This window comes from Sciurus vulgaris, assembly GCF_902686455.1.
Source record: "Sciurus vulgaris genome assembly, chromosome: 4".
Lineage (NCBI taxonomy): Eukaryota > Metazoa > Chordata > Mammalia > Rodentia > Sciuridae > Sciurus > Sciurus vulgaris.
Window position 1 is genome coordinate 172,515,392 of NC_136464.1, and position 24,068 is coordinate 172,539,459.

The 24,068-nt window shown below is 37.3% G+C and overlaps 1 protein-coding gene across 4 annotated transcripts in view; it reads right to left on the reverse strand.

Moving 5' to 3' along the window:
• The window catches only part of UGGT2 (UDP-glucose glycoprotein glucosyltransferase 2), a 212,494-nt gene that overhangs the window by 23,965 nt on the left and 164,461 nt on the right, over nt 1-24,068 (reverse strand). For all 4 annotated transcript variants that reach the window (XM_079137705.1, XM_079137704.1, XM_079137707.1 and 1 more), the window contains 2 exons: nt 10,381-10,497; nt 6,696-6,822 (listed from right to left, as the gene is read on the reverse strand). In XM_079137705.1, coding sequence (XP_078993831.1) covers nt 6,696-6,822; nt 10,381-10,497 — 244 coding nt within the window. The remainder of the gene's footprint in view (nt 1-6,695; nt 6,823-10,380; nt 10,498-24,068) is intronic.

The window sequence follows — 24,068 nt, forward strand, 5'->3', positions numbered from 1 at the left end:
GGTGGTAAGAATGGAGGAAGGAAGGACTGTATAGAGGGAAAAGAGGGGTGGGAGGGGTGGGGGGAAGGGAAAAAATAACAATGAATCAAACAACATTACTGTATGTAAATTTATGATTACACAAATGGTATGCCTTTACGCCATGTACAGAGAAACAACATGTATCCCATTTGTTTACAATAAAAAAAAATGTATACATGAAAAAAAAAAAAAACAATCAAGTGGTGCATCTCAAGGCCCTTGAAAAACTAGAAGAAACCAATTCCAAAGACAATAGAAGGAAATAATTAAGATCAGGGTTAAAGTCAATGTATTTGAGAAAAAGAATTAGTGAAACTAAGAGTGGTTTCTTTGAAAAGATAAATAAAAATGGTAAATCCTTAGGCAAACTAACCAAAAGAGAAAGAGAATACCCAAATTAATAAAATTATATATTGAAAAAGAGAAATCACCACATACATCACAGAAATTCAGAGGATCATTAGGGACTATTTTGAAAACTTATACTTCAATAAATTAGAAAACCCTGAAGAAATGGATATATTTCTAGATAGATTTGACCTTCCAAAACAGAATCTAGAGGACACACAAAACCAAAACAAACCTATAACTAGAAATGAGATAGAAGCTGTAATAAAAAGCCTTCCAACAAAGAAAAGTCCAGGAACAGATGGATTCCCCAAATTCTTCAAGATCTTTAAAGAAGAACTAATGCTAATGTTCCTCAAATTATTCCAAGAAATACAAAGAAATGCAAGACTTCCAAATTCATTCTATGAAGGCAGTATCACTCATACCAAAACCAGATAAGGACACTGAAAAGGAAAGAAAACTACAGACCAATATTCCTGATGAATTTAAATGCAAAATCCTTACTAAAATATTAGCAAATCATATTCAACAATATATTAAGAAGACTGTACAGTATGACCAAGTTGGTTTTATTCCAGGGTTGCAAGCATAGTTTAACATGAAGAGATCAATGAATGTAATTCACCACATAAACGAATTTAAGGACAAAAATCATAGTCCTCTCAATAGATGCAGAGATATTCTTTGACAAAACTCAGCACTCATTCATGATAAAAAACACTAAAGAAGGAACTTAACAATAATAAAGGCATATAAAACAAACCCAAAGGAAAAACTGAAAGCAGTTCCTTTAAATTCTGGAACAAGAAAAAGGATGGGTACTCTCTACACTCCTATTCAACAGGGTACTAGAAAAATCTAGCTAGAGCAATTGGACAAGAGCAGGAAATAAAAGGGATAAAAGTGGGAGAGGAAAAACTCAAATCATCAGTTTGCAGATATGGTCGTACACTTACAAGTTCCAAAAAGCTCCACCAGAATTCTGATAGAGTGAATAAATTCAGCAAAGTGGCAGGATACAAAGTCAACATACAAAAATCAATAGCTTTCCAACACACCAATAATGAATCTGCTGAAAAAGAAACTGGAAATCACAATAGCCTTAAAACCAAAAATTCTCTAGAAATAAATCTAGCTAAGTACATGAAAGACCCTGTAATGAAAACTGTAGAATACCGAAAAGGAACTGAAGATGATGCCAGGAGATGGAAAGATCTCCCAGGTGCATGGCTAGATGGAATTAATCTTGTTAAAATAGCCATAAAACAAAAAAAAAAAATATACAGATTCAATGCAGTCCCCATCAAAATACCCATGACATTCTTCACAGAACTAGAAAAAGAGCCTAATATTCATTTGTAATAATAAAAGACCCAGAAGAGTTAAAGTAATTCTACGCCAAAAGAGCAATGCTGGAGGCATCACAAATTACACTACGAAGCTACAGTAACAAAGACCTCATGCTACTGGCATAAAAACAGACACACAGATCAAAGGTAAAGAATAAAAGACAAAGAAACAAATCCACACATCTAGAGTCATCTGATCCTTGACAAAGGTGCCAAAAAGATACATCCTTTTAAACAAATGGTGCTGGGAAAATTGATTATCCATATGTAGAAGAATGAGATGGTATCCTTTTCTCTCTCCTTGCACAAAAGTCAACCCAAAAGGGATCAAAGACCTAGGAAATAGACCAGAAACTATGTAACTTCTAAAAGGAAATGTAGGGTCAACACTCCAACATGTAGACGCAGGCAATGACTTTCTCAATAGGAGTTCTAACGTTTAGGAAATAATACCAAGAATTAATAAATGGGATGACATCAAATTTAAAAGCTTCTGCATAGCAAAGGAAACAATTAAGAATGTGAAGAGAGAGCCTATAGAATGGGAGAAAAAATCTTTGCTAGCTTTTATTCTGATAGAGGATTAATGTCCAGAATAAAGAACTCAAAACACCAAAAAAAAAAAAAAAAAAAAAAAGATCCAATTAATAAGTAGCCAAATTAACTGAACAGATACTTCTCAAAAGAAGAAATACAAATGTCCACCAAATTTATTAAAAAGTATTTTTAAAAAGTATTCAACATCTTTAGCACTTAGGTAAATGCAAATCAAAACTACACTTAGTTTTACTCTAGTCAGAATGGCAGCCACCAAGAATATAAATAATAATAAACCCTAGAGTGGATGTGGAGAAAAGGAATACTTTTCTACTGTTGGTGAGATTGTAAATTAGTACAACCAATATGAAAATCAGTATGGAAGTTCCTCAAAAGAACAGGATTGGAACCACCATATGACCCAGCCATACTCCTCACTATTTATTCTTAAGGATTAAAGTCAGCATACTATAGCAATACATGCACACACGTTTATAGCAGCACAATTCACAATAGTCTAATGATGAAATCAGATGTCTGCCAATGGATGACTGAATAAAGAAAATATGGTATATATATATACAATGGAGTTTAATTCAGTTATAAAGAATGAAACTGGGTTGGAGTTGTGGCTCAGTGGTAGTGTTTGCCTCACATGCGTGGGGCACTGGGTTCGATTCTCAGCATCACATAAAAATAAATAAAGGTTCATTGACAACTAAAAAGAAATATGTTTTTAAAAATAAAAAAAGAATAAAATGTCATTTGCAGGAAAATGGATGGAACATGAGAACATTATGTTAAGTGAAAAAAAATCAAACTCAGAAAGTCAAGAGTTATATGTTTTCTCTCCCACGTGAAAACTACAGAAGAAAAACAAATATGTGGGGGAAAATCTCTTGAAAATTGAAGGGAGATCAGTAGAGTTAGAGGAAAGGGACTCAGGGTAGGGAGGAGGGGAGGAAAAAAGACATACTGGGAAATAATGTTGGCCAGATTATATTGCCATACTGTGTAAATGTATGAATATGTAACAATGAACCCCAGTGTTATTAATACACTAATAACAATATGGAAAAAAGTCAGTGTGGTACTGGCAAAAAGACAGAAAGATATATAGACCAATGAGTAAGAGAGCCTAGAAATAAACCCCTGCATGTAATCATTAACTTAACTTCGACAAAAGTACCAAGATCACTCAAAGAGGAAATAGTAGTCTCTTTAGCAGGTGGGAAAAATGAATATCCATGTACAAAACAATGAAGTTTGGCCCTTAACCTATCCATATACAGAAAATTTTAAATTGATTAAAGTGTAAAGTCTGAAACTATAAAGCTCCTAGGAAAAAACAGGGAAAAAGCTTCATGACGTTAGATGTGTTAATGACATCTTGCCTATGAAACCAAAAGTGCAAGCAAACAAAGGAAAAACAGATGAGACTACATTAATTCTAAAAACTTCTGTGCATCAAAGGGCACAATCAACAGAATGTAAAGTCTACCTACCAAAGGAGAAAAATACCTTCAAGTCACATATGTGATTAGGGGTTAATATCTAGAATGTATAAAGAACTCATAAACTCAACAACAAAAAATCAGATCACCTGATTAAAAAGTGGGCAAAGGATTTTAACAGATGTTTAAAGATGATATACAAATGGTCAAAAGTATATGAAAAGATGTTTGACACCACAATCATTAGAAAAATGCAAATAAAAAACACAATGAGATTGTTATCTCATATTCGTTAGGAAGGCAACTATAAAAAAACAGTACAATTATTGGTGAGCATGTAGAGAAACTGGAACTCTAGTGCACTGTTGGCAGGATCATAAAATGTTGCAACGACTATGAAAAACAGTATGGGGGGTCATCAAAATTTAAAGTTGAACTATCATATGATTCAACAATCCCATTGCTGGGTAGGTGTATAAAAGAACTGAAAGCAGGGTCTCTAAGAGATATTTGCACATTCATATCAACTGCAGCATTACAAAAGCTAGCAGGTCGAAGCTACCCAAATGCCTGCTGATGGCTGAGTGGGCAAACACAATGCGGCACACATATACAATGGAATACTAAGCCTTTGAAAATGGAAGGAGGGCTGGAGGTGTAGCTCAGTGGGAGAGAGCATGCCTTGCATGTGTGATGCCCTGGGTTTGATCCCCAGAACCACACTGGTTGTTAGAAGGGAAGGAAATACTGTCACATTATAATATGGAAGGACCTGAGGACATGGTGCTAAGTGAAATGTCAGCCACAATAAAACAAATACCGTGTGGTGCCACTTATATGAGGTATCCAGAGTAGTCAAATGCATAGAGACAAAGTAGGGTGGTGGTTACCCGAGGATAGGGATAGGAGGAAAAGGGTAACTATTTTTTTAATAGATCTAGTTTTGATTTACAAAATGAAAAATATCATGAAGATATGTCTCAATGCAGTGTGAATATATTTAGTACTAGTGAATTGTATTTTTTTTTAACAAATGGTTAAGATGGTAAATTTTACATTCTGTGTTTTTCTACTATGATAAAAATGAATCAGTAATGTAGAGGATTGATTGAAGAGGTAAAAAATTTCAACTAATTAGAATTCTGAAAAGAGATAACATAAAAAATGGAAAAAGAATGACTATTTTTCAAAACTCCCAAAGTACAATGAAAAAAATGTCAAAAGCCAGAGAGAGATGAGTCTTTAAACATACAAGGAGACAAAGCTGATGAGATGCAATAGGAGTAGTGGTAGAGGAAATTTAACTGTTATAAACACTGACATCCATTCTTACCAGAGAAAACATTTGGCCTTTGGTTTTTTGGGATTGGCTTATCTCACTTAGCATGATATTCTCCAGTTCCATCCATTTACCTGTGAATGCCATAATTTCATTCTTCTTTGTGGCTGAATAACATTCTATTGTGTGTATATACCACAGTTTCTTTATCCATTCATCAACTGAAGAGCATCTAGGTTGGTTCCACAATCTAGCTATTGTGAAGTGAGCTGCTTTAAACATTGATATGGCTGTGTTACTGTTGTATGCTGATTTTTAGTTCTTTGGGTACAGACCAAGGAGTGGGACAGCTGGGTCAAATGGTGTGTCCATTCCAAGTTTTCTGAAAGTGTAGAGGGAAATGAGAGGGTAGAAGAGGCGAGGGTAGAAAAGACAGTGGAATGGGACAGATATCATTACCCTATGTACATGTATGGTTACCTAAATGGTGTGGATCTATATCATGTACAAACACAGAAACAAAAAGTTGTACCCCATTTGTGTACAATGAATCAAAATGCATTCTGTAAACACACACACACACACACACACACACACACACACACACACACAAAACCCAAACACTGACATCAAGATAAATAACAGGGCTAGAGCAATAACTCAGTGGTAGAGAACTTGCATAACATGCACCAGGCCCTGGGTTCAATCACCAGCACAATAAAATAAATAAATTTAACAAATAAGTAAATAGAGAACAGAAATAAGAGAGAAAACCAACAAAATCAAATGTTGATTCTTGAAAAAGATTAACAAAATTGACAAACCTTTAGCTACACTGATTAAGGAAAAAAGACATCACTAAAAATCAAACAAAAGTGGGGTCATTACTACATATTTTATAGAAAAAAAGAATTATAAGAGTATCATGAACAATTATATGACAATAATTTGTATAACTTAAGATGAAATGAACAAATTCTTGGAAGTGCACATGTATTTGTTGAAGTTTTTGTAAGGTGAGGAAATGTCAAAGAAAAAGCAACTTTTCAAATATTAAGAAATGGAAGCAAATCTAATCCAAAACAGGTCACTCTCAAGATCACGACTAAGCATACTAAAACCAGAAACATAATTAAGAGTAATTAGAAGACATGAGGTAATGTTTTCAGTGAGCTATCTAAAGCTCTTAACACTTTGAATTTTCACATTTGGGAAATTCAGTGTAATCTTTTTTTTTGCAGGGGCGGTTACCAGGGATTGGGCTCAGGGGCACTTGATCACTAAGCCACATCCCCAGCCCTAGTTGTATTTTATTTAGAGACAGAGTCTGAGTTGTTAGCACCTCACTTTTCTGAGGCTGGCTTTGAACTCATGATCCCCTGCCTCAGCCTCCCAAGCTGCTGGGATTAAGCATGTGCCCCTGTGTGCAGTAAATTCAGTGTAATCTTAAAAACATTTATTTTTCACCTCTCTCTGTGTCAGAAGACTAATATACTATCTACATAGAGATATTGGTTAAAGATATATCCTTGGGGGAAAACAAACCCATATTCTAGATAAAAATGAAATTCTTAATCATTATACAGACATTTTTAAAGTCAATCTGACAATCATTTGAGAATGTCATTAAGAACTAAGTCTGCAATCTTCAGTATTCTGATCAGTGCAATATGGTTCAGATATCACTGCAAGGTGATGACTTACTTGTACTTTTCTTCTTATTTTCAAGATTATCTAGTAATCGTCGTATCTCTGTATCATATTCTATCCATTCTGGGACAATCCTGGCAGCAGCTTTTAATTTTGGTTCTTTTGTTTTGGGATTATTGCACTAAAAATTGAAAAAAGATTTTGTTAGTGAAAAATCATGCTTTAATAAAATGTAAAGGAAATACTTGAGGACACTTCTGTATTACTAGGGCAAACAAAATACTTCTTATAAAAAGAAGAGCCCTACTCAAAACTTGAATACTAGAAGTTTAATATAGGTAGTATCAAATGGAATGACAAATCACAATTTTCCTATGCACATAATAATTGCTTAATGCAAATACCTCAATCAGAAACTTAGAAAAATACTGAAAGACAATTGGTCTTCATAAGAAGAGTGTCAAACAATTCTGTATAATGCTTTGATGAAAGATCTAATTACACACCATTGGGTAAAAGAAAGTGGCAGGAGTTGGTCTTAGTCTCTTTACCCACAAAAGAAACTAAAATAACAATCTCCAGGGTTTGCTGATATATCATCAACTTAATTTACTTGGTCCCACTATAAAGTTGTTTGGGAAATTTAAAAGAAGGTTAAAAGGCAAAAGTTATGGAATGAGGTCGATAAGGACCTGATATTGGTTACTTCTGAAAGTGCAGCTGATAGGATATGCTCATGTGCGGGACATAAGCAGTGAGAAGAAAGAGGCATCAAACATATGACCCCAGTACCTTTGGCTTGAGCAATGTGAAGAATACAGCTACCACTTAGTGAGACAGAAGAGACAACGGAGGAGTGTGAACTTTACCAAGCCGCAAAGGCAACCCATCTGCTATGTACAAAGCATTAATACAGACAGTGTCTCGAAGCTAGCTTCTATGTGACACTTTCTCAACTGGCTTTTCTCTTACTGCCATGGGGAAAGTTATTAGTCATGAGCCACAAGCTTGCTGTCAAATATATTCAGTTAATTCCATTGTGGGTTTTTTTTTCCCCCCTACAGTAATATATTCCAAAAGTAAATGGAAAATGGGATCTTCTTCACAGAAGATAACTTCACAGGCAATATTTTCTATGAAGTAAAAGTTATGGAACTATTTTCTTTCTTTTTAGTTGTGAAAGCAACTACTAAAATAAAAAGTGTTTTCTTTAGGTTGTGTGTGTGTGTCATATACTACAATATGTGTGGGGGTGAGTGTTTGTGTTTTCTATGCTCTTTATCAGCGGTTCTTAGGGGGAATTATGTCCCTCAGGATGAAACTTTGGCAAGGTCTGGGGATTGCAGTTGTCATTACTGAGGTGACGTGGGGTGCTACCGCCATCTAGTGAGTTACCATCAGGGGATGCTGCTGAATATCCCACAACAGACAGGGCAAGAATGAATTATCCAGCCCCAGATGCTAAAACTAAGAAACCTTGACTGCAAAAATGAGACGGCAGTCGAACACATTTCCATCTTCAACACCATTAATCATGCTCTTTTCCTCACCTTCAGGCTATTTATTTAGGATTTTTCTGCATTCCCTTAACTTTCCCCCCAAGAGACTGTTCAAGAATAGCTCACTCCATGATTTTAAGTATTTGAGTGAGAGGTAGTTTTCTGAACACCAAAATGTACACCATTCTCCTTTTTCTGTGCAGCACTATTGCTAGGAGGTAGTTATCCATCCAAGAATGAAATTCAGCTAGTTTACATTAAAATTTGGAAGTTGACCAACACCTATTGAGTCCAGGATGTGTTCAGGATGTGTTCTCCACACTCCTATTCACCTTTTCTCTGATAGATCAGCACTATCCAATAGAGGTATGATGGAAAGCAGGTAAGCCCTGAATATTTTCTAGCAGACATTTATAAAATGTAAAAGGAAGAGGTGAAATAAAACAATACTGTAACTCAATATACCCAAAATGCAATCAGTTAACAAGTAATCAATATAAAATAGTGATGCACATTTTAATATTCTTTTTATTGCACTGAGTCTTCAAAATCTGGTGCATATTATTTACACCTTTATAGCCTATCTCAATTCAGACTAGTGACATATTAAGTGTTCCAAAGCCATAAGTGCAACTGGCTGTTGTACTGGAAGGAGTGGCCTCAGAGGCTCAGAGATGGTGACAGGACCCCAGGAGATGAAACGTCACAGGTAGATGGGGAGTGGTCCCTGAGTCATGGCACAGGGAAGCTACTCGCTAACAGGAATGCTTACTTAGGTCTGCTACATGAGTGTGACACCACAGAAGTTCTGGGGTAGGCTACAGTAGTTCACATTAAGTCAAGTATTAAAGATCCCAGGGAGACCTGTGGCTCTACCACATCAGATACAACCTTATCTTCACAATACAACCCTAACATTTTAACGGTTATGTTCACTAATGTTCTTGACTTGGCTTGATAAAATTTTCTTGCTTCCCTCTAACAAGGCCATTTTATTTGTTTCTGTTACATTCTACCACCTCTGGCTGCATTTGACCATGGTGGTTTGCTACTTTTTAAAAATATACCTATCTACATATATCTGGGTAAATGTCCCAGGATCTTATAGTCCTCCCTTATTTTGTTCAAAATAGTAGAAATGCTAACATCTTGATAGTTTATTCTTTAAAGAGAACTTGTAAATGGTTATTTATACTCAAATTAAACACTTTCATTAACAATACTATGGTCAGAAAAAGAACTGTATTATCTTACAATATTGGAATGTAAGTTCTAGACAGCTGGAAAACAAATTGGTTTAAAATATTTTGTGTACAAGAAAGCATAACTATGCTGTGCAGCATAAGCAGCTTAAAATGAAAATCTAAGAAAAATAATCTCCGAAAAATAAGCAAGGAAGAAAAATAGAAAAAGTAAGATAATTTCAGTGGACAAAATTATTTTGGTTAACTCCTTTGGGGAAAATACTGATGAGAGAACTGAAGCAAGGATTGTTAAGATGATATAGCTGATCTACAAACATCTTCAGCAGCTCATGATCCTCCTTTCAAAAGACCCTGAGTAGAAAAGGTTTACCACAGTAAATCCAAGACTGCTACTCTCAGACAGGTCTGCTTATGAAGTTGTTCCTTTGCTGGCAACTGAGAACTCAAGTTTCAGAACAGGTCCCACTATACTATGATAAGAGTGGCTCACTGTACCTAAACTTCAAATTTCGTTTATGCAGAACACCTGCTTTTCTTCTGGAATTTGGGAATTCTGGTGTGTCCAGGTAGAGGGTGCTTCCATGCAAACTCCCCAGAAAAGCCAAGGGAACTAGGTTTCTAAAAAGCATTCTTGGTAGACCACACTTCATACATGCTGCAGAATTTAAGAGTTTGAGGAATTAAGTTTGTCTTGTGTGACTTCAGAGAGGACCCTGGGACCCTGCACCTGACTTTATCTTCATTCCATGTGCCTTTTCCCTTTGCTGACTCTGCTTCGTATCCTTTCAGTGCAATGACCTACAGTCAGGAGTCCAGTATATTTTGCATCCTCTGAGTTCTTCCTTCTGAATCAGCAAATCTGAGGGTGGCCTTAGGGGTCCCCCAACACAGCCCTCTACTTGCTAAACTAAGAAAAAGGTAAAGCAAATTAAGCAGCAGAAAGAGGTAATGTATGTGCCATCCCTTGTAAAACAAAATCTTTCTCTCTTGAACATTTTCACATCTGTTTATATATAAATGAAAACAGACACTCACCAGATCTATAGTTTTGGCTCTTTGTTTTGATTCATCATCACACCAGGTTTCACACCACAGCCAATCTTGAGGAAGAGACTTGATGGCAACTTGGTAAATCATATTGTTAGGAAGATCCTATAGAAAAAAAATGATTTAAGTAGAGATACAGAAATTAAAGTCAGAAGAAGCTGAAGATATCATTTTGACTACAAACAAATCATAAAAACATGTAAATTTGAGATATCTCCATTTTTTAAAGCCCTAAATGCCTGATTTGATCCAATATTCTTGTGTCCTAGGAATGAACTCATGCACTGGAATTGCGCCCACACCCTTTTAGGCTTCCTCCCAGAAGGGAGGCCCCAAAATCCACCACTCCATGTTCCCCCACTGAACAGCCTCAGTACCTTAATTTGCTTTGTAATGTCAGAGTTAATTGTTCACATGTGCCTGCTATTGATGTTTATGTTGGTCACTACCACATTCTCCTGATTCTGAGGTGACCTTTCATCTCCCTGTTGGAAATAATGCTCCATAAATATATTCATATTTCTGCATGCTCAGGATATTTTTTAGAAAGACTACTGACACATGGGTTCAAGGATGTTTGACAAATGAGACTAATAAGTTAGAGACCTCTGGAGAGATAAGGGACACTTCAGCAGAGATGCGTGTGCTTGTATCCCCAGAGGTGTTTACATTCCAGAGCAATGGAATAAACTCTAAGCTTCACAATTTTAGGGTTCCTCTTTCAACACTCTGATTAAACATAATATAGTCTAGCAAATACAGTAAGAGAAGAAAAGGAAATAGAAGATATACAAATTAGAAAGAAGGAATAAAAGTGCTGTTATTTGCAATGAACATACTGTTTGTGTGAAAAATCTCAAGCATCAGTGAAAAAAAATCTGAAACCAATAAGCAATTATAATACAGTTACAAGACACAAAGTTAATACATAAAAGTCAACTACTTTTATATACAACAGCAATGAATAATTGGAATTTAAAATAAGAAATACCCACAATGCCACTTACATTAGCATCAAGAGAAATTTATTCATTACCACTCTTAAAGGCTTACTATATAAAAGCTACAGTAATCAAGACAATGTGATATTATTTGAAAGAGTTCCTTATATGTTCTGTAGATGAGCCTCTTGTCAGATATATAATTTGTAAATATTTTATTCCACTCTATGAGTTTTTTTCACTTTCTTGGTCCTGAATTTAATGGATAAGATTTTATAATTTTGATGTTGTCAAATTTATTTTCTTTTGTGCTTTAAGTTGCCATATTTAAGAAACCAATGCCTAACCCAAAGTCACAGATTTATACCTATGTTTTCTTCTATGGGTTTTTATAGTTTTAGTCCTTATATTTAAGTTTTTGATCCATTTTGAGTTAATCTATATGTATGATGTGAGACAGGCCAATTTTATTTTTCATATGTGGATATCCCATTATCCCAGTGCATGTTAAAATATTTTTCCCCATTAAATTATCTTGGCATGGTTTTTTCAAGATGGCGGCCTAGAGGGTGGCTGCATTACGTGTTGCTCCAGAACTCAGGATTCAAGAGAGGAGATATTGAGACGCTTGGGACCAACTCAAAGTAGCCGGGTGACTCTCACCCCCTGGGGGGGCATCCCGGATGGGACGGGGGTCCCGGAACGCAGGAAACTTTGTGAAGTAGAACTGCCGGCGAGACGCCCCTCCCCCCGCTGGAGCGCCATAGAGGAGGTCGCTCGGCACAGCGCTGGGACTCGGAGCAGCCACTGGGGCTCCGGCGGCTGCCCGGGGGAGGAGTGGCGGGGAGAACTGTGTGGACTCAGGACACCGGGGCCTGCCCTGAGGAGGAGGAGAGGAGCGTGGCCACTTGGATTCGGAGAGACTGCGCCAGAGCTGCAGGCGGTTGCCAGAGGAGAAGCCGCGCGGCGAGCTGTTTGGAATCAGAACGACGCTTCTGAACCCCGGGGCCTGCCCTGAGGACAAGGAGGAAGAGGAGCGGCCGCTTGGATTCGGGTGACTATACGGGAGCTACAGGCGGTTGCCAGAGAAGGGGCTGCGTGGCGAGCTGTTTGGACTCTGACCACTTCTGAACCCCGGGGCCTGCCCGGAGGAGTAGGAGAAGGAGGAGAAGGAGCGCGGCGGGTCCTTTGGACTCGCAGTGACTGCATTAGCGCTCCAGGCGGCTGCTCAGAGGAGAAGGCGAGTGGTGAGTTGTTTGGTCTTAAAGGGACAGCTCCTGAACACAGGGGGGCTGCCTGGAGGAGAAGCGTGGTGGGACGCTTGGTCTTGAGGGACCACACCAGAGCTCTGGGCGGGTCACGTGGATTCAGAGCCACTCAGAGGGACTGCTCCTGAACACCCGGGGGGTTATCTGGAGAAGGAGGAGGAACGGGCAGGGTCACTTCGACTCGGAGTGATTGATTGCCCCGGGCTACGGGTGGTTGGCGGGAGGAGGAGGCACGAAGTGAGTTTCTTGGACTCCTAGTGACCGCACCGGCATACTGGGCGGCTGTCTGGAGGAAGAGGCCTGTGGCGGGTCTCTGGGACTCAGAGCGATTGTTTGGGGCCACAGGTGGCTGCTCAGAGGAGGGGCCACGCAGCCACGCGATTAGGTGCAGAACAGGGTCCCAGGATCTAGGAGGCTTCTGGGTGGAAGAGCCGCACAGAGACAGGCTTAGGGCGGAGCGAAGGTTCCAGGCCTATGGGCAAATTCTCTGAGGAGGGGCAGCCTAAGGAGATTCATCTGCGAAGGGTGAGGCTCCCAGGCCCAGGAGGTAGGGCCGGGCCCCTGGAAACTTTGCAGAGGAAGGCAGCCCAGCCCAGGCAGTAGCTGTAAATTGAGGGGAACCTCTAGGAGGAAACTGACCAGCGAGACCTCCCCACCGGGTGAGTCTTCCCTGCTGGGTGAGGTTTCCCACAAGGACGGTAAAACCAGAGACTCAGGCCCAAACAGGCCTTGCCTCAGCCCACAGCCTAGGTCCCCTTTGGATGACCATTGGTCAACAAGTGGAGGCACCTCTGCCCACTAGCAGGGAATATACCCCACCTGAAGGCCACCACTCCTAGAGAGGCAGCTTCCTTGTGGAGCACCGCATTATCAACCTCCTCCAAGACTTCAGCCTACTGAAGGCTAAGAGGGGATATATATAGAAATCTTCAGGGTCATTGTAAATCAACAGAGGAAATCTGCAATATCTCAGCGGTCCACGGATATCTGAACAACATGAGAAAACAAGGAAAGAAAATGCTGCAAACAAATCTAGATGTTACATCAATAAAACCCAATGACAGCATGGCAGAAGAAATGACAGAAAAGGAGTTCAGAATATACATAATTAAAATGATCAGAGAAGCAAACGAGGAGATGAAAGAGCAAATGCAAGCATTGAATGATGAGATGAAAGAGCAAATGCAAGCATTGATTGATCGCACCAATCGACAGTTAAAAGAGCAAATACAGGAAGCAAAAGATCATTTCAATAAAGAGTTAGAGATGTTGAAAAAAAACCAAACAGAAATCCTTGACATGAAGGAAACAATAAACCAAATTAAGAACTCCATAGAAAGCATATCCAATAGGATAGAACACCTGGAAGACAGAACCTCAGACATTGAAGACAAAATATTTAACCTTGAAAACAAAGCTGAACAAACAGAGAAGATGGTAAGAAATCATGAACAGAATCTACAAGAACTATGGGATATCATGAAAAGGCCAAATTTAAGAATTATTGGGATTGAGGAAGGCCTAGAGAAACAAACCAAAGGAATGAACAACCTATTCAATGAAATAATATCAGAAAATTTCCCAAATCTGAAGAATGAAATGGAAAATCAAGTTCAAGAGGCTTACAGGACTCCAAATACACAAAATTACAACAGACCCACACCAAGGCACATTATAATGAAAATACCTAACATACAAAATAAAGACAGAATTTTAAAGGCTGTGAGAGAAAAGAACCAAATTACATTCAGGGGGAAACCAATACGCATATCAGCAGATTTTTCAATCCAGACCCTAAAAGCTAGAAGGGCCTGGAACAACATTTTTCAAGCCCTGAAAGAAAATGGATGCCAACCAAGAATCTTATACCCAGCAAAACTTACCTTCAAATTTGACGATGAAATAAAATCCTTCCATGATAAACAAAAGCTAAAAGAATTCACAAAAAGAAAGCCAGCATTACAGAACATTCTCAGCAAAATATTCCATGAGGAAGAGATGAAAAACAAAGAAGCAAATCAGCAAAGGGAGGAAGTATCCTAAAGGAATAGTCAAATAAAGGAGGAACCAAGTTGTGTCAAACAAATAAATAAATAAAATTTAAAAAATGAACCAAATGACCGGGAAACCAAATCATATCTCAAAAATAACCCTGAATGTTAATGGCCTGAATTCATCAATCAAAAGACATAGACTGGCAGATTGGATTAAAAAGAAAGATCCAACAATATGTTGCCTACAAGAGACTCACCTCATAGAAAAAGATACCCATAGACTAAAGGTGAAAGGATGGGGAAAAACATACCATGCACATGGACTCAGCAAAAAAGCTGGAGTATCCATCCTCATTTCCGATAATGTGGACTTCAAGCCAAAGTTAGTCAGAAGGGATAAAGAAGGTCATTTCATACTGCTTAAGGGAAGCATAAATCAGCAAGATATAACAATCATAAACATCTATGCCCCAAACAGTGGCTCATCTATGTATGTCAAACAAATCCTTCTCAATTTCAGAAACCAAATAGACCACAACACAATAATACTAGGTGATTTTAACACGCCGCTCTCACCACTGGACAGATTTTCCAGACAAAAATTGAGCAAAGAAACCATAGATCTCAACAACACAATCAATAATTTAGACTTAAAGGACATTTATAGAATATTCCATCCAACCAAGAGTGAATACACTTTCTTCTCAGCAGCACATGGATCCTTCTCTAAAATAGACCATATATTATGCCACAAAGCTAATGTTAGCAAATACAAGAAGATAGAGACACTAGCATGTATTCTATCAGATCATAATGGATTGAAGTTAGAAATAAATGAAAGAGTAAAACACAGAAACTATTCCAACATCTGGAGATTAAACAATATGCTATTATATGATGAATGGATAACAGAAGATATTAGGAAGGAAATTAAAAAATTCTTAGAGGTAAATGAGAACAAAGAAACATCATATCAAAATCTCTGGGACACTATGAAAGCAGTACTTAGAGGGAAATTTATTTCATGGAGCGCATTTAATAAAAGAAGTAAAACTCAACAAATAAACAACCTAACACTACAGCTCAAAGCCTTAGAAAAAGAAGAACAGAACAGCACCAAAAGTAGTAGAAGACAGGAAATAGTTAAACTCAGAGCTGAAATCAATGAAATTGAAACAAAAGAAACAATACAAAAAATTGACAAAATAAATAGTTGGTTCTTCGAAAAAATAAACAAAATTGATAAACCTTTAGCCACACTAACAAAGAGAAGACGAGAGAAAACCCAAATCACTAAAATTCGGAATGAACAAGGAAATATCACAACAGACAGGATGGAAATACAAAACAATTAGAAGCTATTTTGAAAATCTATACTCCAACAAAATAGAAAATTTCAAAGACATCAACAGGTTTCTAGAGACATATGAATTGCCTAAACTGAATGAGGAGGACATAAACAATTTAAATAGACCAATTTCAAGTACTGAAATAGAAGAAGTCATCAAAAGCCTACCAACAAAGAAAAGTCCGGGACCAGATGGGTTCTCAGCCGAGTTCTACAAAACCTTTAAGGAAGAGCTCATTCCAATACTTCTCAAAGTATTCCATAAAATAGAAGAGGAGGGAACCCTCCCAAACTCATTCTATGAAGCCAATATCACACTGATACCTAAACCAGACAGAGACTCATCAAGGAAAGAAAATTTCAGACCAATATCCTTAATGAACATCGACGCAAAAATTCTCAACAAAATTTTAGCAAATCGCATACAAAAACATATTAAAAAGATAGTGCATCATGATCAAGTGGGTTTCATCCCAGGGATGCAAGGTTGGTTCAACATCAGGAAATCAATAAACGTAATTCACCATATTAATAGACTTAAAGTCAAGAATCACATGATTATTTCAATAGATGCAGAAAAAGCATTTGATAAAATACAGCACCCCTTCATGCTCAAAACACTAGAAAAAATAGGGATAGTGGGAACATTCCTTAATATTGTAAAGGCCATTTATGCTAAGCCCATGGCTAATATCATTCTAAATGGTGAAAAACTGAAAGCATTCCCCCTAAAAACTGGAACAAGGCAGGGATGCCCTCTTTCACCACTTCTATTCAACATCGTTCTTGAGACTCTGGCCAGAGCAATTAGACAAACCAAAGAAATTAAAGGGATACGAATTGGAAAAGAAGAACTCAAACTATCCCTGTTCGCTGATGACATGATTATATATTTAGAGGAACCTGGAAATTCCACCAGAAAACTCTTAGAACTCATAAGTGATTTCAGTAAAGTAGCAGGTTACAAGATCAATGCCCATAAATCCAACGCATTTTTATACATAAGTGATGAATCTTCAGAAAGAGAAATTAGGAAAACTACCCCATTCACAATAGCCTCAAAAAAAATAAAATACTTGGGAATCAATCTCACAAAAGAGGTGAAAGACCTCTACAATGAGAACTATACAACACTAAAGAAAGAAATTAAAGAACACCTTAGAAGATGGAAAGATCTTCCATGTTCTTGGATAGGAAGAATTAATATTGTCAAAATGGCCATACTACCTAAAGTGCTATACAAATTCAATGCAATTCCAATTAAAATCCCAATGACGTACCTTACAGAAATAGAGCAGGCAATTATGAAATTCATCTGGAAGAATAAGAAACCCAGAATAGCTAAAGCAATCCTTAGCAGGAAGAGTGAAACAGGGGGTATTGCAATACCAGATCTTCAACTCTACTACAAAGCAATAGTAACAAAAAACGGCATGGTATTGGTACCAAAATAGAAAGGTAGATCAATGGTACAGAATAGAGGACACGGACACAAACCCAAATAAATACAATTTTCTCATACTAGACAAAGGGGCCAAAAATATGCAATGGAGAAAAGATAGCCTCTTCAACAAATGGTGCTGGGAGAATTGGAAATCCATATGCAACAGAATGAAACTAAACCCATATCTCTCACCATGCACAAAACTCAACTCAAAATGGATTAAGGACCTCGGAATCAGACCAGAGACCCTGCAGATTATAGAAGAAAAAGTAGGTCCAAATCTTCACCTTGTTGGTCTAGGACCAGACTTCCTTAACAGGACTCCCATAGTACAAGAAATAAAAGCTAGAATCAACCACTGGGATAGATTCAAACTAAAAAGCTTTCTCTCAGCAAAGGAAACTATCAGCAATGCGAAGAAAGAGCCTACAGAGTGGGAGAATATCTTTGCCAATCATACTTCAGATAGAGCACTAATCTCCAGAATCTATAAAGAACTCAAAAAACTCTACTCCAAGAATTCAAACAGTCCAGTCAACAAATGGGCTAAGGAAATGAATAGACACTTCACAGAAGAAGATCTACAAGCAATCAACAAACATATGGAAAAATGTTCAACATCTCTAGTAATTACAGAAATGCAAATCAAAACCACCCTAAGATTCCATCTCACCCCAATTAGAATGGCGATTATCAAGAATACGAGCAACAACAGGTGTTGGCGAGGATGTGGGGAGAAAGGTACACTCATACACTGCTGGTGGGGCTGCAAATTAGTGCAGCCACTATGGAAAGCAGTGTGGAGATTCCTTAGAAAACTTGGAATGGAACCACCATTTGACCCAGCTATCCCACTCTTTGGCCTATACCCAAAGGACTTAAAATCTGCATACTACAGAAATACAGCCACATCAATGTTCATAGCTGCTCAATTCACAATAGCCAGACTGTGGAACCAACCTAGATGCCCTTCAATTGATGAGTGGATAAAGAAACTGTGGTATATATATACTATGGAATATTACTCAGCCATAAAGAATGATAAAATTATGACATTTGCAGGCAAATGGATGAAATTGGAGAATATCATGCTAAGTGAGATAAGCCAATCTCAAAAAGCCAAAGGACGAATGATATCGCTAATAAGTGGAGGTTGACACATAATGGGGGGGAGGGAAGGGTTAGAGTTAAGGTTAGGGAGGGGGGCAAGTATGGAGGAAGGAACTACTGTATAGAGGGTAAAGAGGGGTGGGAGGGGTGGGGGGAAGGGAAAAAAATAACAGAATGAATCAAACAACATTGCTCTATGTAAATTTATGATTACACAAATGGTATGCCTTTACGCCATGTACAAACAGAGAAACAACATGTATCCCATTTGTTTACAATAAAAAAAAAAAATTATCTTGGCATGCTTGTCAAAAACCGAATGGCTACAGAAGCTTGCTTATTTTTTGATTATTTATCTATTCCATTTAAAGGTATGTTCACCTCTGTGGAACCATTACCGTAGTCAAGGTCATTGCAAACATTCATCACCCTCAAGTTTCCTCTGCCCTTTTGCAATACCTCCCTTTTGTTCTCACTTCATCTACTCAATCCAGACTTCAGGTAAGCATTAACTGCTGTTTGCCACTGTGGATTAGTTTGCATTCTAATTTTATATAAATAAAACCATATAATATATATTCTTTTGGTTACTTTAGATCAGCATAATTGTTATCAGGTTTATTCATGCTGTTATGCATATGAATGGTTCATCCTTTTTTGCTGTTGAGTAATACTACATTCTAGGATACATTGCATCTTTTAATCTATTTTCCTCTTGATATTTATTAGGGTCTGTGGTAGGTAGTTTTTGGTATGGTTCCCAGGGATACCTGACTCCTATTATTCATTCTTTTATACAATTCCTTCTTATACAGCCAGACCTAATCACTTCCATGTAACAAACAATATGGTAAAAGAAATCAGATGCCAATTCTGTGATTAGAGTACATCACAATAGTTAAAATATAGAATCAGTCTATATGCCTATCAAGAGATGATTGGATAAAGGAAATATAGCATATATACACAATGAAGTATCACTTAGCCATAAAGAAAAAAATGAAACCCTGTCATTTGTAGCAAAATGGATGGAACTTGAGGATACCATGTTAAGTGAAATAAACCAGATACAGAAAAGACAAATATTGCATGTTCTCTATCACATATGCTACCATATAAAAAAGTCTACCTGAACATAGAATAGTGAATACTAGGGACTGGCAAGGGTGCTGGTGAAGAGGGGAAGTGCAAGGTAGAAGAAGGGTGGTTGGATGATTAAAGCATGTATACAAATATCATACTGAATCACATTAATATGTAAAGCTAATATGTTAATAAGAAAAAGTATAAGTTGAAAGGAAAAATGATTATAACAGACTGTGACTTCCATTTTACTGACATTCTTTCTTTGAATCTTCTTATTTGCCCTAATAAATAAAGCCTTTTGGCAAGAAACTGTTTACAGTCAACAGCCAGCAAGGAAATGAAGCCTTCAGTACAACAACTCTTGAAGTAAATCCTGTCTACAACCACGTGAGTGACCTTGCCCAGTCAAGCCTTCAGATCAGATGGCAGTCCCTTAGCTGACACCAAGACTGCAAACTTGGATGGTGAAGCACTGCATGCAACCGTCAGACTTGGCTTCCTGACCCAGAGAAACTACGCTGTTTTTTCAGCTGCTCTGTTATATCTCTCTTGGGTAAATTCTCCTGTCTCAGCCTCTGGACAGCTGGGATTACAGGCCTGCACCACCCTGCCTGACTGTGTAGCTTCTCTAATGCTTGTTGTGGTCACAATTTCTTTATCAAATTGGGAAGAACAGATATTCAGTAGATTAGACAAAAGGGAATGAAGGGAAGGGAGGAAGATAGGAAGAGGAAAGACAATAGAATGAAATAATTTTCCTATGTACTTATATGAATACACTATAAATGAATTCCACCATCATGTACATTCATAAGGGTCCTAACTAGAATAAAATATATTTCATGTTGTATAATTATATAAAAGTGAATTCTACTATCATGTATACCTAAAAAAGCAATAAAAATTTGATTAAAAAAGAATGTTCTTATAAATGAGTTGAGAGTTCTTTATATATTTATCAATTCTTTAATCATTTTTAAGTGTCATATCAAAGAAACCTTCATCTAACCTAAAAATAAAGAGATTTTTCTTCTATCTTCTAGAAATTTTATAGTTATTAGGTCTATAATGTGTTTGGAGTTAGTTTTTCTTTATGGTGCTTGTTCATGGATTGGAGGGTTTCTGCTTTTTTCGTTTTGTTTTGTTTTTTTGTTTAGCATAAAGTTCTTTACCAGTTCCAACACTATTTGTTGAAAAGGCTATCCCTTGTCAAGTAAATTACCTTTGCAACTTTGTTAAAAGTGAACTGACCATATATGTAGATCTATTTCTAGATTCTACCATTTTACTTACGGATTGAATGTTCTGTCTTTACACCAACACTGCACTGTTTTAATTAGCTTTATATTAAACCTTAAACTCAGGATAATTCCTTGAACTTTGATCTTTTTCAAAGTTGTTTAGGTCTATTATATTTCCATGAGAATTTTAAAACTAACATCAACTTCTGCAAGAACACCTACTAGGATATATATATATATATATATATATATATATATATATATTTTATAATTGCATTCAATCTAGAGATCTAGAGATCAATTTGAAGGGACACCATATTTATCCATATTAAGTCTTCCAACCATGAACGAAGTATCTATCTTTCCACTTATTTAGGCAATCCTTAATATCTCTCAGCAGTGTTTTGTAGTTTTCAATCTTTAAGTCTTAAGTCTGATCCCCAAGTTGTTCATTTAAAAAATGCTATTAGAAATTTTCTTTTAATTTCCAGTTGTCTGTTGATAGTACATTGAAATAGAAATGATTTTCATTTATCAGTATTATCTTACAGTCTTATTAAAAGCAGTTACTGGTTCATTAAACTTTTTTAGTATATAGGGTTTTGTATATAGAGGCTCACATTGACTGCAAACAAGCAAACAAAAAACAACAAAAAAGGACAAAATGGGGAAAGGAGCCATCAAGATTGTATTGACATTATTCAGCACTTTCAGATTATATTCTATGAAACAAGGGAGTACAGAAGTTTGGAGAAAAGACCGTTAGTAATAAGGGATGGAATGTCATTTTATTAGATTTAAACTTAAAGTATTTCACTTTTTTGATGCTAATGTAAATGATGGTTTTAAATTTCAAATTCCACTTGTTTGCTGCTGTCATATGGAAAAGTGATTTCATTTTGGTATATTAACTTAGTATCTTTATTTCTGAGGTATCATTCCTCATCACTCCGGGGTTTTTGTTGATGATCCTTTTGCGTTTTCTACACTTATTAGACATGCTCATTTCTTTCTTCCTAGTCTGTATTTTCTATTCTTTTCTTGTCTGCATTAGCAGAGACCTTACTCTGGTTTTAATTTTCTCTTTTTTCCTTAAGTTTCTGGGTAGAAGCTGAGGTTATTTATTTCAGACATTTTTTTCTTTTTTTTTTTTAACAGAGGTACTTAGTGGTATGAGTTTATATCTAAAGAACTATTTTAACTGCTTCACATGACACACATCATTTTGTTCATGCAGGAAGAAAAGTATCCTACAGTTAGAATGTATCAGAATTCATTAGAAGTGGTGAATGATGTGACATTCAACAATGTCATGGGCAAGAGGCTCAGAAAGAGAAATATTGAAAGATTAAGGGGAAGGAATTTTGGAGTGAATGTTTATGGATCAATCTTTAGGTACTAAACGTTAAAGATCCACCAGAAAGCACTCAACAGAGATGCTGCACTAAATGACAAACCAGACAAAATGATAACAGTCTGCTGATGTCTGCTAACCGTGGTCACTGGCTACTCCAATGGCACAATGGGCACATGGAGCGTAGAATGACGGCGAGATGGAGTCTGCGTATGGGCCCAGTAGCATAGGTGCCCACTTACCAAGGCTGATCTAACTCTTACAGCTGCCAAGAGAACAGACAAACACTGAGTCTGAGGCAGCATTTATACTTTGAAAGGATCAATTAGAAGTCTGGTAGCAAATTAACTACACTGGACCTCTTCTACCCTGGAAAGGGCATAGATTTTTCTGAATACACACATATTTTGTGTATGGGTTTGCTTTCTGTGCTCATAGAATCCTAGCCAGCACCATTATCCAAGAGCTTAGGGAGCTATCCACTGGGACACAGGGTTTGATATAATACTGGATTAGACTAAGAGACCAAATTTACAGCAAAGATATCATGGCAAAGGGCATATGAATTTTACAATCCTATCAACATTCTATACCACACAAAAGATGCTGGCTGAGAGAACAACTGAAAAGTCTACTGAAGACAGCAGAGGCAGCAGAGGTGCTATTTTGATGATAATTCTCTGCAAGGTAAGGTGCCATCCTTCATATGCAGCATTATACTCTACATCAACAACCATCATATAGTGCTATTACCATTCATAAGAATTACATATGTACAAGGTGATAAGCCCCTTCTATCATCCCTGGGGATTCTTTTAGGGAGGTTGTGCTTATTATCCCTACAACTCCACAACCAACTGATATGACCCAGAATCACTTTGTGGTTCACTAGGTTAGAGGAATCCTCAATGGGCAGCAGAGATGATGGGCGTAGATATGGGCTACAGACTAGATCCAGATATACAGGCTGAAGTTTGTCCCACTAACTCTCTTCTTAAAGTTTTCTGAATTTATTCAAAGGGGTAGATTCATGTAGTACAGTGCGCACTATAACAGATGCTGTGTTGCAGCATCCACATCTCCATTCAAGTCTGAAAACTGCTACTAGCTGCTGGCAAGTGCTGCTGCCGACAACTTTCAACTGTCAGTTATCACTAAGAACTGCTACTGGGGGAGAACTGTCTGACCTGGGAAAGCCTACATCCAATAATTTGTTGATGTGAAGGAATAAATACCAGGGTTCTGTGCCCAAATTTGTGCCTCATCATCTCAGAAGGACCATCTCAGCTTCAGAGCTCCTGGGGATCACTCATCTGAGTCTTTCTTGAATTTGTAGAATTTTCCTGGTCCTGAGAGCATTTCCCAATAATCTTTTTGCAAGCCAACTTCCATTTTAGTCAGTTTATTTCCTCAGAAATCCAACCTGTGACAGGCAGTTAAATGGCATTTGCTAATGTAGGTAATGGTGGAGGCAGAACAGAACTTGAGTTTTTGACTCTTAACTTGAGACAGTTTAGGGTATTAATGTGGTGATGTTGGTAGACTTAAATGAGTTTGGCATTCATCAATAGCAAGATAGAGAGATAAAATTTGGAATTGTTAGTAGGAAGATGGAAACTGAAAGGATGAATGAACATAAGACTGCTAATAGAGTTGGTGCAGAATGAGAAGTGGGCCAAGGCTGAGACTCACAGAATAGCAACATTTATTTGAAAAGCACAGGAAAAATAGTTCACCAACACAACTGCAGTAGGAAAGTCACAGATGTCAGGGAAGAACCTTGAAGATGTGATATGCTTTTGTATTGCAAAGAAAGCACATCAGAATAAAGTAGAGTTTACAGGACACTTGTACCTAGATTTTAAGTAATAGCCTTTAGTGAGAAGTGTT